Below are 13567 nucleotides of genomic sequence, written 5' to 3' on the forward strand. Positions count from 1 at the left end.
TTTTATGTTATATATACAGCGCAGGCTGGGCATTAAAACTTAATTCTGTGTAGTTATATGTTTATCTCACAGTTACAGTGTGCTTAAATGCTGCTGTTTCCGAAAATGCGCAAAATGTGGCATCTGAAGGCGACTTCAGTAACGAAGCCACCAGTATTTGTAAGTCAACATGCCCAGCAGGCTAGTTTATTAAAATCAGAGTCACTAAAATCAGTTTTAAAGTTTTGAAAGATCAAGCCTTTTTCTGCATGGGTTTGACACAGCAATCAGCAGTCTGGTACACTGGGAGTGCGCTAGCAGCTACTGACAAAAAGTACATACACAATAAACCTGTCCCAACAGAAAAACACTCAAACTGTCACGTGCTGCAGAAAACCTTAAATGATATCTCTGCAAATCAACAGGTCAGGTCCCACTGCATCATGGGAGTTTCAAACAAGCCTGAGGCATTGAAAAAAATAACTCTGCAACTTAACTGTAAACCCACAAAGTACTTTTTAGTACACATTTTGGCTCAACGGTTGTTGCTTCCAGTGTACTACAACCACAACATGCATCAATGTCTGCCATGTCACAGCTCAACAGCTCTCATGTCCCAACTAATCATGTGCACCTGCTACTGGACCTGAGTATTTCCACATTAGTATACTATAATGATGATGAGAAACATAAACACACAGAAGTATTAGTAGAAAATGGACTGTATTTTTTAATGTCGGGCTTCCTGTATAGGAATGTTTTTAAGATACAGTATTCAGAGTATTCAAATGCAGCATGCAGATTTCACACAAAACCACAAGTGTTCTGTAGTGGACCTCATGCTGCTTGGTGAGGACCATGCTGTGGAATAAGCTCCTCCTTACTATCAAAACAGCTGAGTCAGTACCTCTGTTTAAAAAACTTTTAAAAGCCCACCTGTACAGGCAGCATTTAGGATTACATTTTATATTGTCTTTTCTAATGTTTTATTGTTACTCTTCATTGTGAAGAGCTTCGAACATCCTGTTTTTTTTAAAAGATACTATAAAAATAAGGTTTATCATTATTATTCTACATGAGATTTTTTTTCCATGTTTTCTACACAAGCATACGTCTGTTCTTCAGAATACATGGAATTTACTGTAAAACAAGTAAGCAGATGTCAGATATTTTTACACCTCACCTTTCTGCTTTGATTCTGTAGTTCTGTTCCCTCAGTTTGTCCTTGTTTGAGCTTAATCCTCATTAGAATCACGGGGTACTGGAGACTATCCCAGCTGACTTAGGGTGAACACCCACAGGTCACCAGGCTATCACAGAGCCACACTCACACTCACACCTATGGACAATTTAGAAACATCAGTTAACATCAGCATGTTTTTGGACTGTGGGAGGAAGCCGGTGTACCTAGAGAAAACCCAGGCATGCATAAGGAGAACATGCAAACTCCCTGCAGAAAGATCCCAGGCCCGGGCCAGGATGTGAACCAAGGACCTTCTAGCTGCAAGGTGATGGGGCTAACTACCGAGCTACTGTACAGCCCCTAGTGATGTCACTGATTTAAAAATGTGAAGATCAATGGTGAATGATTCTGCAAAAAGATTAACTTTATCTTAGCATTTTGTGTTAGATTTCTCAATGGAGTTTCAATAGGAGGACATGAGCTTGGACAGTAAGCATACAGTTTGTACTGACGCTCATTAAATGGTTTGTAAATTTTCCACTTTTGAACCCCTTAAAAACTGACATCTGCACTGAGATGTCATTGATGTGTAGTAAGGGTTTCCATGCCAGAGGGTGGCAGTGTACCATTGCTGATTTTACACAGGCACCAGTTGTCAGAGGAACATTTATCAAGAGTAAGCAGTTGGCAAAAACACCCAACAACCATATAATAATCTGTGTTTTTACTTCATTAATCTTTCAGATGTTCAATTTAAGGCTTGAATAGATAATAACATACACAATGCATAAATGAATGAATCTAAGGAAAACGCATGCAATGTGGCCCTTTTTCCTTTATTTAAACCTAGACTTCTGTGTTTTCTATGAGCGCAAGATAGATTACTCAATTGAAAATTAGTTGTGACACTCAATCAATAATGACTTAGACTGGTGCCCACAGCCTTGGTTTTATTGAGTGAAAGCTTGCCACATCTGTCCCTGTCAGCTTTTGGTATTCAAACTGAGCAAGAAGGAAACGTATAAATTCCAAAAGAGGCTGAGGTGACCTCTGTTGACATAACATACATCCACAGTGTGAATTATGCATCAGCTTTTCCTCTTGGCTATCAATTGATTCATTGTTAAAACAGGCCAAGATAAAACAAACTAACAAAAAAAGACAAGTAGAAGCGCAGCAGAAAAAAAAAAAAAAAAAAAAAAAAAACAGGACTGTAGAGGTCCCAAAGGCACAGACATGTGGCTGTATCTGTGGGTCATACGCTAACAACTCATTATGTCCCTGTGAAAATGTCAGGAGCTGTGTTAAAATTTGTACAAAGCAGATGAAAATCACAGATTTCTGCATCATTACAACATGGAAACTAATACTGTTGGGCTTAAATTGGTTAAATTTAGAGTATGGTATATTTTGTATGCGTGTCATAAATTCCTAAAGATAAATAATAAACACCCATGCTCACATACAGGTTAGTTGTTTTGTGGGAATGTCATCATTTGTGATAAACAGAGTGATGTCCTTCCATCTATGTTTTTTTCAAATAAAAAATCCTTTCTCTGTAGAAAACTATCCCACAAACACCCTCATTGAAACAGACGACTTACAGTAAATCAGTTCCTGTTTATTGAAACATAAAGAAATACAGTTACTCATCCCTGCGGGGAAGTTATTTGTCACAGCAGCAGCTTAGTATACCAAGCCACGATCTAGATGACATTACACCCATTATGATGGCAGATGCCTAATTTTTGTTGCTCTGGTGCAAAAATTAAAATATTGGGATTAAAAATGAAGAAATCTATTTTTGGTGCTGATTGTTTCTATCTGCCTTCATTTATTCCAAGCATTTCTTGTAACTGAATCCACAAAATGAATATAACCCAGCAGAATAATTTAGTTTTACATTTTTCCTGTTCATTGGTTGGTGCTCGTTGGAACTTAACAAGCATCAGCTTGCTGTAATGTAACACTTAGGTGCACTGCACATATTTTCAAGCATCATTTAAAGCCTTTTAGGGCACAGACTTCCCATTTGAATTATTTTAGTCACATTACAATAGACATAGTGTCCTCTTGGATGACCATCTATAGAGTAGGCCAAATATTCTAGCCACAGCTTTTTTGTTTTCCTGTAGTTTTAAGTGATGTTCTGTTTGGCAAGCATGAACTCTTCTGTGGATTTAGACATAGAGCTGTTCATTTGTGTAGGTCGACAGAAAGAAGGATTAAATCTGAGCATATGAATAAATGGGGAATTTCAATGAGCAGAGGAGGATATTCAAAGTAGACCGAGAGCACAGAGATGCTAAACTGAAACTCTCATTTTACTGAGGAGTGAGGCAGCACATGCTCAGACTGTGTGGAAACGTCACTTTCCTCAACAGTTAACACTCCGTAACATGTTTGGATCTGCAGTTTCAAGCCATGAGAGGACAGTTATATTTACTCATTAACACCCTCACCACACACACACACACACGCACAAATTGATAATTAACTTATCAACATATTAAATTGCACTTCTACATGCACTAGCCTGACATGTTAAATGAATGAAAAAAAACACTGTATTTGTGGTTCAAGATGAAATTTCTCGCAGGATTCAAATACAGACTCTCACATCTTGTCTATCTGTGCGATCTGCAGAGACCCAAGACGCCCTTTTCAGCAAAAAAGACATTTAACCAGTAAGAATGTTCAAGTATAAGCCTTTTTATAAACCCACTCTCCTCTTCACAGTCCTGAATGTGAGTTTAAAAGTGTTTCCTTAGAAACGTAAATTCACTATAACCTATTGAGCAGACTTATTTATTAAATTGTACCCAATTTTCTAGCCTACTAACCTACTTGTGTTAAGTGTTCTGCACCTGAAAATTAGGGATCTCAAGACTGCTGTCTGCCAAAAAGAACAGTAGGTTAAACTGTGCATTTATGGAGAATAAATGACCCAGAGGGGTTCTATTTTTAAAAAGATCTCAACATTTGTGTGCTGCAAATTCTAAAGCCTGTTACAAAAGCCTGAAATTTTGAACTGAAGGGTCAACTTCAGTTAACTCATTTCTAAAAAAAGTAAACTAAATATGACAAACACCTCAATCATTTGAACAGCACCACAAACTTCAGAATGTCCATAGAGATGATTTACCACCTCTCTAAAAGTTATCAACAATCCTTCATGAAGGCAGGGTTTTTTGTTTTTTTTACAGAGCTATCTTGCTAGAATTCATCGTTTTAGGAAAGGTGTAAATTTCTAATGTATTCTCGTAATTAGCTCTTTCTGTGTCATTTACATAGTTTTGGGGTTAACCAGCTATACAGACTACACAATTCTCAACTCTCTCACCTGAAAAGCATATTCACTTTCTCAGCTCACACCACTTACCGCTTTGAACACGCTGCACATTTCACACCTAAAAATTCCATAAAGCAAATGACAGGACATTGTGGGAGAGATATTGAAATAGCCTGCCTGTTTCTAATAGCACAGTGGATTAGCCCAAGGCAAAGAAGCTGCATGAGCTGCATGGGGCTATCTCACTTCACTTTACCAGTATTGATCGAGAGATTTACGCTCAGGACAGAAAAAGTACAAAAGACAATATTGATTTCATGTCGAAATGTTCAGAAAGTTAAGAAATGGGATTTATGTAAGCTGCCTACATATGTATTTATATAAGTGTTATTTTGGACATGCTTTTGCTCATGCTGAGCAATGAAATGTTAGTGATGGGCCTATAAATACGAGCTGTGAAGGTCAAGTGTACTAAAACCCCATGGAAGAAAACAGAGGGGGGGATATTCAGTGAAGTCCCTGTAAAACAGAGACCAACATATAGGATTATTATAATTCTACAAGCTGTCTTGTGTTCCTTTTAGATCTGTATGTGCTGTAGGTGCTGTAGCTGCCATCTTGTAAGTCAGTGAGATTATCCAAACTCATCTCACTAAAAAGGTGTGTAGACATTTTCAGTAAAGTGTTTTCTGCATTCTCCAATTATCATGCAAGAATATTTTAGACACAATCAAAAGAACTCAGTGATCTACCCATGGTGAAGTGAGTGTTTCTTTATAGCTGGACTGCTCCATTATTTAGGATGCCAGTAATGCAAAACATTTTGTATAATTTATGTGCCTCACATCAAAGTCAAAGCAGTGCAAATAATTATTTTATTCAATATAAATATAACTAAATACAGGACAAGACAATGTGAAACATATTCACCAAAATAAATTGGAAAAAGCTGTAGACTATTGCAAATGGAACATGAGTTGTATAGGCTAAGTATGACAGTTAGAGTAAATTACAGTCATGATGAGCAGAAGACTGTTTCTCATTTATTTATTTTAATCCACGAGGTCAGAGGACCTCAGATCACAGGTGCCAGGTTTTAATCCGCTGCATTACTTTCTGTTTTGGATGTAGTTTTCTAAAATCTTCATCAACAAGTCCGACTCCTGGAATAGAGAGTGAAACAGTATCACATTAAAATAAAAGAATCAGTCTCTCTGCAGTTTTGTGACAAGAAAACGCCGAGACAGCTTGGTTCTCACCTGATTTTTCGAGCGGCTTTCTTGCGTATCCACCTGCGCTTGCAACGCCACCCGCAGAAACTCTTGGAAAAGCTCCCCGAGTGCGCCCTGCTCCGCGGGAACAGAGACTTCCAGCGCACCGACACCCTGGTCCTCAGCTGAAGGCAGCAGGGTGGTGTCCATCACACTCTTTTTACCCATGAAATGTCCTGCCAAACCAAAGAAAATGCCCATTAATGCTGACTTAAATTAGTAAAAAAAACTAATAGAAAAAAAAACAGCTTTTCTTCCTCACAATCAACATGTTATGGTGTAAAAATAAACGGATTACATATGAAAACATTTTTTTAAAACAGGATAATAAAAAGAAAATATTCTTACCTGTTGCCCAAAGATTGCCTCTTGGATTCACTTTGATTTTTGCAACTTTATTCCTAAGCTCAGTCAGGTCGAAACTAACTGCAGAGGTGAAAGTCATGACAGAAAACAAGACCAGATACGTGAATAAGCCCCACTGGCAGACATTGTTCAGTGTAAAACCTCTCATCTCAACGCGGATTGAAGAACTGTCCTCCGGGGCGCAAATTTCCAAGTGTCTCCCGTTAGTCGTAGATGGCTCAGACGCACACTGCTTTTATAGGCTCCCCTCTCCGGGGTGGGCTCTGTTTGTGATGCGTGGACTTTTCATTGACCCTGGTGCGTAAATTGAAGTGAAGTCAGTCGACTCATTGTTAAGGTTTGGTCGGATCGCGTTTCCGGCTGTGCGTAATTGTAAGGATCGATGTTTAACTTGGAGGAAGTATGAATGTTTGCTGCAAAAATTCTCAACCAGCCAAGTGGAAATACCACAATGCGCAAATATTCAGTGTGGGTAAATTAGTTGAGCTGAACTTTTTTAAGTTTTTGGAGAAGGTTAGGTGACTCTTCAAATACATATATTGCGATCTTACAGTGTATATTAAACCAATCAAACATCATGTCACAGCACATTATATTTAAGCCATTAAAATGCCTCGTAAACTGGCTAACACTGTAAAATTTCTTTTGGTCTGTGCACTGTTGACGTGTGGTTAGAGCCACAAAATGGCACATGGGTTACTAATGCTTCCCTCTGGAGCAATACACAGTCATTTCCTGCATCCCCTTCCAGCTCCCAGGGTCCAGGCTTGGTCCCACACAACGAGCAACATGACATTTGGCCAGTTGCAGCATGTTACTGTGATCACCATCAGTCCTCCGAGGACAGGAAAACCTGCTTATTCTCACTGCTAATTTAGAGCTGATAAGACAGATGGCCTCTCTTGTCACTTCAGGGTGCTAAAATTTCAAATATAGTGGAAGAGCTGCAGCTCCCAGTTTGCTCTTTTATAACCTTTGACATTAACACACATACTTGTGATTTTAGAAATTGTGCACAGCAGAATGTCAGTCTCATTAGAAGACTGTCTTTACCATCACTGCATCACTCTCCCTGCTTTTGCAGATTAAATGAACCCAGACAGCGGCAACACTGTTTCCTTAAAATATGTGGATATTTGCATCTCAGACTCCAAGCTGTTGATTTATAGCTCATAAAGTACAATGTATTACATAGCACTACCCATGAGACCATCGCCACAGTTGTTGTCATTTAAGGGCCACTTCAAAGTAGAAAAAGTAAAACTTTGAGCAGAGTCCACAAAAGGACACTGCATCATTTCCCAAAGTTCATCTCAACACCAGTCTGGGTTTAAATGAGGCTTCTTTAAATTCGACAGCTCAATTTTCTAATCGATGTGACATTTTATGTCCAATCTTGATTACAGGATATTGTTTGACCACTGAGGTATAATTATGTTTTCGTGAGCCACGGCAGAAGATCCAAGTAGTAAAAAGCTCCACCTAACTGGCATCTAGGTCAAGGTCTGTCAGATCTAACAGACTGCGGACAAATGCAATCAATTTCAGTCAAAGTTCAAGTGCCTCAATAGAATTTCAAGTGGATCTGCATTAAGATTATATGTTGATCCATACTACTGTATGATTGCAGGTCAGTTCTGGATGGCCATGACAGTTTCTCTTGATTGCAAGAACACTAAAGTGTGCTCATGTCCGAAAGAGCTCGTAACCAAGGTTAATGCTCAAAGCAACTCTGCATTCATAACGGGCCCAGCCCACTTTACTAAAAAAAACGTTGCCACTCCAGTGACCTTTATATAAATTTACCAAACAAGTCATTACACCATTTAATTTACAACAAAATGCGTGGGCAACAAATTATGTCTGGAACAGCTCACCTGAATGTAACTGTGTTTGGGGCTGGTTCTATAAAATACCTGGATGGTAAATTTAAAAAATGAAAGAAAAAATTAAACATATAGCATGACATTTTCATCACATTTAACTAATTTTAAGCATTTTTTTTAAATAACTTTGTGTGAAACAATACAACATCATACAGGGTTACTAACAATGCTTTGAAAAGTTAATTCAATGCAATGGAAATACAGAAATTATTTTTCCTGCAAAGGCCCTTCAAAAAAGATTTGCAAAAAAAGTTATTGCTCATCTGTAACTCAAACAAATACTGAACTGAAAACATAGCTTCTCTTTTATGAGAAGGAATTAGATTCTGTACATCAATAAAACGGGGACTGTTGAATAGGAGCCAAAACAAAATGAGGCCACAAGTTCAAATAATCCATAGTGGATGGTAACCAGATTTCATATTTAATATCATTCGTAACCAGTTGTCATAAAATACTTCACATCTTTCTTAAAGACAATGATTCAACAAGAAAGAAACGAGACTGAATTTATCTTGAAGAATGCTGTTTCACATTCTGAAGATTACAAATAAAGATCGACTTCAAACCAAATCCAGCCTAGTTCCCTCACAAAAATATTTCTAAAGCTTGGATTTTTCAAATGTAAACACCCTATCCACATTTCTACAAAATGTTCAAACAAATGGTACAAAAAAGCCAGTTGGGTTTGACAAAGTCTAACTTAATTCTGTTTTGAAAGGCATGACTGAGGTTTCCTGGACGCAGTTTATCCTTTTTGAGCGCTGAAGCCTGAGTTCCTCACTCCCGATGGACCAACACGAAGAGACCCAGCATGAAGAGAACAGCATACTGTAGGATGAAAACACAGAATGAAGAAATTAGATGCTGTGATGCATTTTTTTTCCTGAGGAATAAAAACTACAGGACTCTTGTCAAGTGAGACTAAATAAGAGGAGCAACCAACTTACTTTGAACTTGGGGTAATCATTCATGAGGATGGTGACAATTCCAATGTATGGCACAAACCTGAAGACGATGAAAAAAAATGCTGACTGTCAAGAAATGCTATTGATATATAATACATGTGAGCTTGCAACTTCACAGTACACAAAAAGGTCTACAGCTTCAGTGTATGAATCAATCCGAACACCTCAGGCCCCTGGCACATGATTGCCTGGACCCACTGCAGTTTGCATACCAGGCATGGTGTGTAGGGTGTCATTATCCTACTGCTTCACAGGGATTACATAACCTGGAGAAGCCATTAAACACTGTGGGGAATCACAGACCTCTCCAGTGTTTTCAACATTGTCCGACTGGTTGGGAAGTTGCAGGTGGACCAGGACCTCATGGTCAGGATCACAGACTATCTCACCAACAGGTTACAGTATGTTAGGCTACAAAGCTGGTTGTTAAATGTGGTGATGAGCAACACTGGTGCACCTCAAGGAACTCTAATGCCAATGTTGTTGACCATCTTTTACACCTCTGACTTCTCCTTCTACTTGGCAACAATTACAGGAGTTCTCAGATGACTCCACTGTTGGCTTTATCATGGATGATAAAAAGGTGGAATACAGAGATCTATTTGAAAGCCTCATAAGATGGTGTGAAAACAGCCAATTCAGCTCATTATTTAAGAATACCAATGTAACTTTTGGCATAGCAAGAGGTTCCTGATCCCTGTCATCATAGTAGCAAGGAGGTGGACAGCTGTATGTTCTTAGGGATGCAACTCAACAACAAGCTGGACAGGCCAGACATCACTGAGGGTCTTTACAGAAAACAAAAGCGTAGGCTGTTCTGTTTGAGGAGACTTAAAACCCTCAACGTGTGCACTAGACATCTCCTCAGGGCAAAATATGAAGAAAATTGTCCCCAAAACACCTTGCTTGTTGAACATCTGCTTATTGAGGCATGACAGTGCTTCCTAAATGCCTCACATACAGGCTGCAGTAGACACTGGCTAAGAGGTTGTGCACATAGAGGTAGACATAGACCGATTATAGGCCTGATTTTTGCTGACATTTCTGCTCACTACAGAAAGTTAATGAAGGTAAATATGGTGTATGATAATCTGTTATTCAGTATCAAGACAACAAAAAATAACATTAGAGGTTATCGACATACCTCTGACACTTTTTGTCATAATGTGTAGTTCACCTTTGCTCTGTATCACAAACTAAATTACACAATGTAAATACAGTCACCGAGGGGAATATAAAGTACCACATGGCCTGACTGCAAACACAAGCATTGCAAAGGTGAACTTCAACACTTCACTATAAATCAAAATCTACAGCATAGTTACGTCCAGTGGGATGCCTGGTAACCCTCTATATCGGATATAAACCCAGCTCTAAAAATGAAGCTAAATCTGTCAAAATAACTTAAAATCTGAGAAAAACAGAGGTCCCACTTACTATGAATTAGAAGGCAAATTTCTGTGAAAAGTAACTGTTCTACCATAAACCAGAAGCATCCAGTGGCTTGTCCTTCATTTCTCTATCATGCACAATGACAAGCAATGACAGGGAGGATGAGATCACTTAAGTCCTACCTTGTTAATACTGTATAAATTAACTGGCAAAGATAACAGATCAAATGTAATCCCCAAATATTAAACAGCAAAGATGTGAAATTGCATATGACCTTGTCCGTTCGTCTCAAAGACAAACAGGACTATTATACTTGGTTCTATGAGACTGTTCAAGTGTTAATTTGATTATGTCAACCCCTGACAGAAATGTGTTGGAAAGACATAATATATTATCTTATGAAGACATTTTGAAATTAATTCTTCTTGCCTAAATTTTCAAACTTTCACAGTTTGCAGTTCTGTCATTTTGGTTTTGAAACATCTTGAGCAGAACAAGTTATGTTAAAATATGCTTTTAATATATCTGTACTATTATGTATTTTTCCCAACCAAAATACTTACCCCCTAGCTCGTCCCACCACATCTTTTTTCTCCAGCCAGTGTTGGTCCCTCTTGTACAGTCCTCTGTCATCCACTGCATTGTTGTCCCCTTTGGTCAAGAACTTAATGTCTCCATTTTCCCTGCGAACAAAGTATTAGTATGATTTTTAGACCACACTCTACACCGATTCCCCTTCTTCAACTCCCTAAGTCTGGGTGAGGATTCATGATGAGTGTGAAATGTCACAGAGGCCTCTGAAAAACTATTGTAGATAGCTAGAAACCAATACCATGAATGACATTTTCAGGTTTCACGGGCAGGAATGAAACTCAGTGATGTTGAAAGTTCACCGCGGACAATGAAATTAATAAAATACACATTCATACTTTTCATGGATCTTTAGTACTCTGTGTACTATGGGGATCTCTCTGCCTTCTATCCTGAAGACAACAATCTCTCCAACTCTGATGGGGTCCTCTACCCGGTTGGTCAAAAACAAGAGGTCTCCTCTGTGGAAAGCTGGCTCCATACTCCCGCTGAAACGAAGTACAGGCACATTAGCAACTTTAGCAAGTACCTTTTAAACCCAACATTATGTGACAAATATGTGTTGCAAATCTCAAATTTTTCTTTACAGATAATATTCACATTTGGTGAAAGAAAGGCATGTCATCTAAGAGTCAGAAGACAACTGTTTGCAACATTTGGAACTGTTTCAAGTTGGAAATCAGGACGTACAGTCCATTCTCAAACTGTGATGTTTACAAGGCCACAAGGAGGTGTTAATAACTACTACAACATACCAGCTCAACACTGCTTGGCTTACATTAGAACCAATAAATCGAGACATCCCTACCTACTAGTGGACTGGGATTTATTTCGTGAAAACCAAAGGTAATACGAAAAAACTAAATACATATTTCAGTCAAATCAAAACACTTCTTTCTACATTCATCTGTCATAATTAACCAAATGTACAGAGAGTTACACATCATAATATCATTTAAACATTATTTTTCAAGCACAACCAATGCTGAATCTAGCATAAAAACTGTGTTTAATACATTCTAAGTCATGTTAGCCAGAAGAAAAAAAAGATTCTATGTACAGAGTAGGCAACATGTTGAGATTGCAGGTTAATTTAACTAATTTAATTCAAACTGAGAATATGAAGTTCATCGCTCATGACTTTTTTTTTTTTACCGTATCAGAAGAAAGATGCTATCACAAGTAATAAGACCGCTAAGTGGATGATGAGACTGAAGATGTGAAAACAAGAGGAAAATGAGATATCCACTATGCAATTTAACCAGAATATGTGTAGTGAAACACTGTAACTGTGCAACCAGCACAAAATTTTAACTTCTTTGTAGCTACAGATGATATTTTCAGCTGTCCAAGGGAAAATATGAACCCCAAATACTATAGTCATACCTTCTGCTAAGGTACAAATCTTCAGCATGAAGCAGACAGTGATTTGATCACTGTATTAATATTAGACTGCAAACAAACAACCCAATGTCCTTGGCAAATACATCTCTTTATTCTTTGCAAAACTGTGTCTGTTTCCATGCTAAACCTACCACCCTTCAAACTTCTTTACTACCCAGGAGAAGTCACTGAAGTTCTCACAACGCTAACTCCCACCAACAGAGGCTAAAGATGCTCAAATTGAAGAATAAAAATCCCAACAGATAGGTGCAAACTCACCTGAGGACAACAACAATCGGGCTCTCACTGCCGGTGACCACCATCAGTCCCTTCCAGATCATCAGCGCAGAGGAAACTATCATACCAAAGTTCAGCACCTGGTAATAGAGCTGCAAACAAAAAGGGTAAATTTTACTTGCATAATAATAATAATCTCTAAGTGTGGCTACATAACTAGCAGTTTGATGTTTTTCCAAAAAAAATGAACTCAAGACCAACTCAGTAACATTATTATTTTTCTGTTTGCTTGACATAAGAAATTCACAGCTGGTTCATTTGTAAGTACATCTGGCGGTGAGACTTCTGCTAGCGGTGCCATGTCAATAGTCTTTTAAAATGAGGGAAATCGCTAGCTGAAGTCAGGATTAATGTTTACACCAGGTTTACATGTGTACTTTATGCTACAGTTTATAGCCGACTGTTTAAAAGACACGTATGCATAAAACAGTTCACTTTAGAGGTCGCTAACAAGTGACAGTCTGGCTTTAACGTTAAAAAGCGGTCTGCGGCTAGTAGTCGTTAGCTCCGAGCTCTGTTCACATACAAAGAGGCGGTCTGACATGAGAGTGAACTACAGCTCCGGTACCCACCTGCCGCTTATTCATGCGACGAACATCGTCAAGAAAGTCTAAAGACAACATTGTGGCAAATAGTACAGTGTAGAAAAAGCACCTAAATCACATGAAAACGCCTAAAGTAACGAGCATATGGATGCACGGTCGAGCACTGAAACTTGCATCCGAATCTTCCGGGTGCGCTCAACCGGAAGTCCCGCCCACCAGTGAGCACTGTGTTGAGGTGTCAGTTCAGGATACGAGGCGGAGCAGAGCGATGGGGAGGGGGTTTCCCGCAGCAGCGCTTCACATAAATACGCCGGGTACAAGCAGTACTGTACTGGAGAGGCTCAGGTACGCTGCAGACGGTGTTATTCATGACGGATAGCTTAAATGACACGTGCACTGATTGTGTGCACTGAG

General features: G+C 38.8%; 2 protein-coding genes across 2 annotated transcripts; both read right to left on the reverse strand.

Annotated features, from left to right (window-relative positions):
• Positions 1–5315: 5315 nt before the first annotated feature.
• nmbb (neuromedin Bb) lies at positions 5316–6367 on the reverse strand. The gene is made up of 3 exons (XM_023297611.3): positions 6074–6367; positions 5714–5901; positions 5316–5617 (listed from the first exon to the last, which is right to left on the reverse strand). The coding sequence occupies exons 1-3, from the start codon at positions 6237–6239 to the stop codon at positions 5564–5566; spliced, it is 408 nt and encodes a 135-aa protein (XP_023153379.1). The 5' UTR covers positions 6240–6367; the 3' UTR covers positions 5316–5563.
• Positions 6368–8368: 2001 nt separating this feature from the next.
• Positions 8369–13365, reverse strand: sec11a (SEC11 homolog A, signal peptidase complex subunit). Its single transcript, XM_023297599.3, has 6 exons — positions 13181–13365; positions 12591–12700; positions 11267–11416; positions 10901–11020; positions 8928–8985; positions 8369–8808 (listed from the first exon to the last, which is right to left on the reverse strand). Exons 1-6 carry the CDS (start codon positions 13229–13231, stop codon positions 8758–8760), a joined length of 540 nt encoding a protein of 179 aa, XP_023153367.1. The 5' UTR covers positions 13232–13365; the 3' UTR covers positions 8369–8757.
• Between the last annotated feature and the right edge of the window lie 202 nt (positions 13366–13567).

This window comes from Amphiprion ocellaris, chromosome 1, assembly GCF_022539595.1.
Source record: "Amphiprion ocellaris isolate individual 3 ecotype Okinawa chromosome 1, ASM2253959v1, whole genome shotgun sequence".
NCBI classification, from domain to species: domain Eukaryota; kingdom Metazoa; phylum Chordata; class Actinopteri; family Pomacentridae; genus Amphiprion; species Amphiprion ocellaris.

What these genes read in the sequence shown, in the direction of transcription:
- sec11a (XM_023297599.3), bottom strand. Translation starts at nt 13,231, where the DNA reads ATGTTGTCTTTAGACTTTCTTGACGATGTTCGTCGCATGAATAAGCGG. An exon ending in GTCGCATGAATAAGCGGCAG is followed by an intron (nt 12,701 to 13,180) that starts GTGGGTACCGGA and finishes TTTTGTTTGCAG; the next exon opens with CTCTATTACCAGGTGCTGAA. An exon ending in ATGATTACCCCAAGTTCAAA is followed by an intron (nt 8,809 to 8,927) that starts GTAAGTTGGTTG and finishes TTCATCCTACAG; the next exon opens with TATGCTGTTCTCTTCATGCT.
- nmbb (XM_023297611.3), bottom strand. Translation starts at nt 6,239, where the DNA reads ATGAGAGGTTTTACACTGAACAATGTCTGCCAGTGGGGCTTATTCACG. An exon ending in AGGCAATCTTTGGGCAACAG is followed by an intron (nt 5,902 to 6,073) that starts GTAAGAATATTT and finishes TTGGTTTGGCAG; the next exon opens with GACATTTCATGGGTAAAAAG. An exon ending in AAAGCCGCTCGAAAAATCAG is followed by an intron (nt 5,618 to 5,713) that starts GTGAGAACCAAG and finishes TCTCTATTCCAG; the next exon opens with GAGTCGGACTTGTTGATGAA.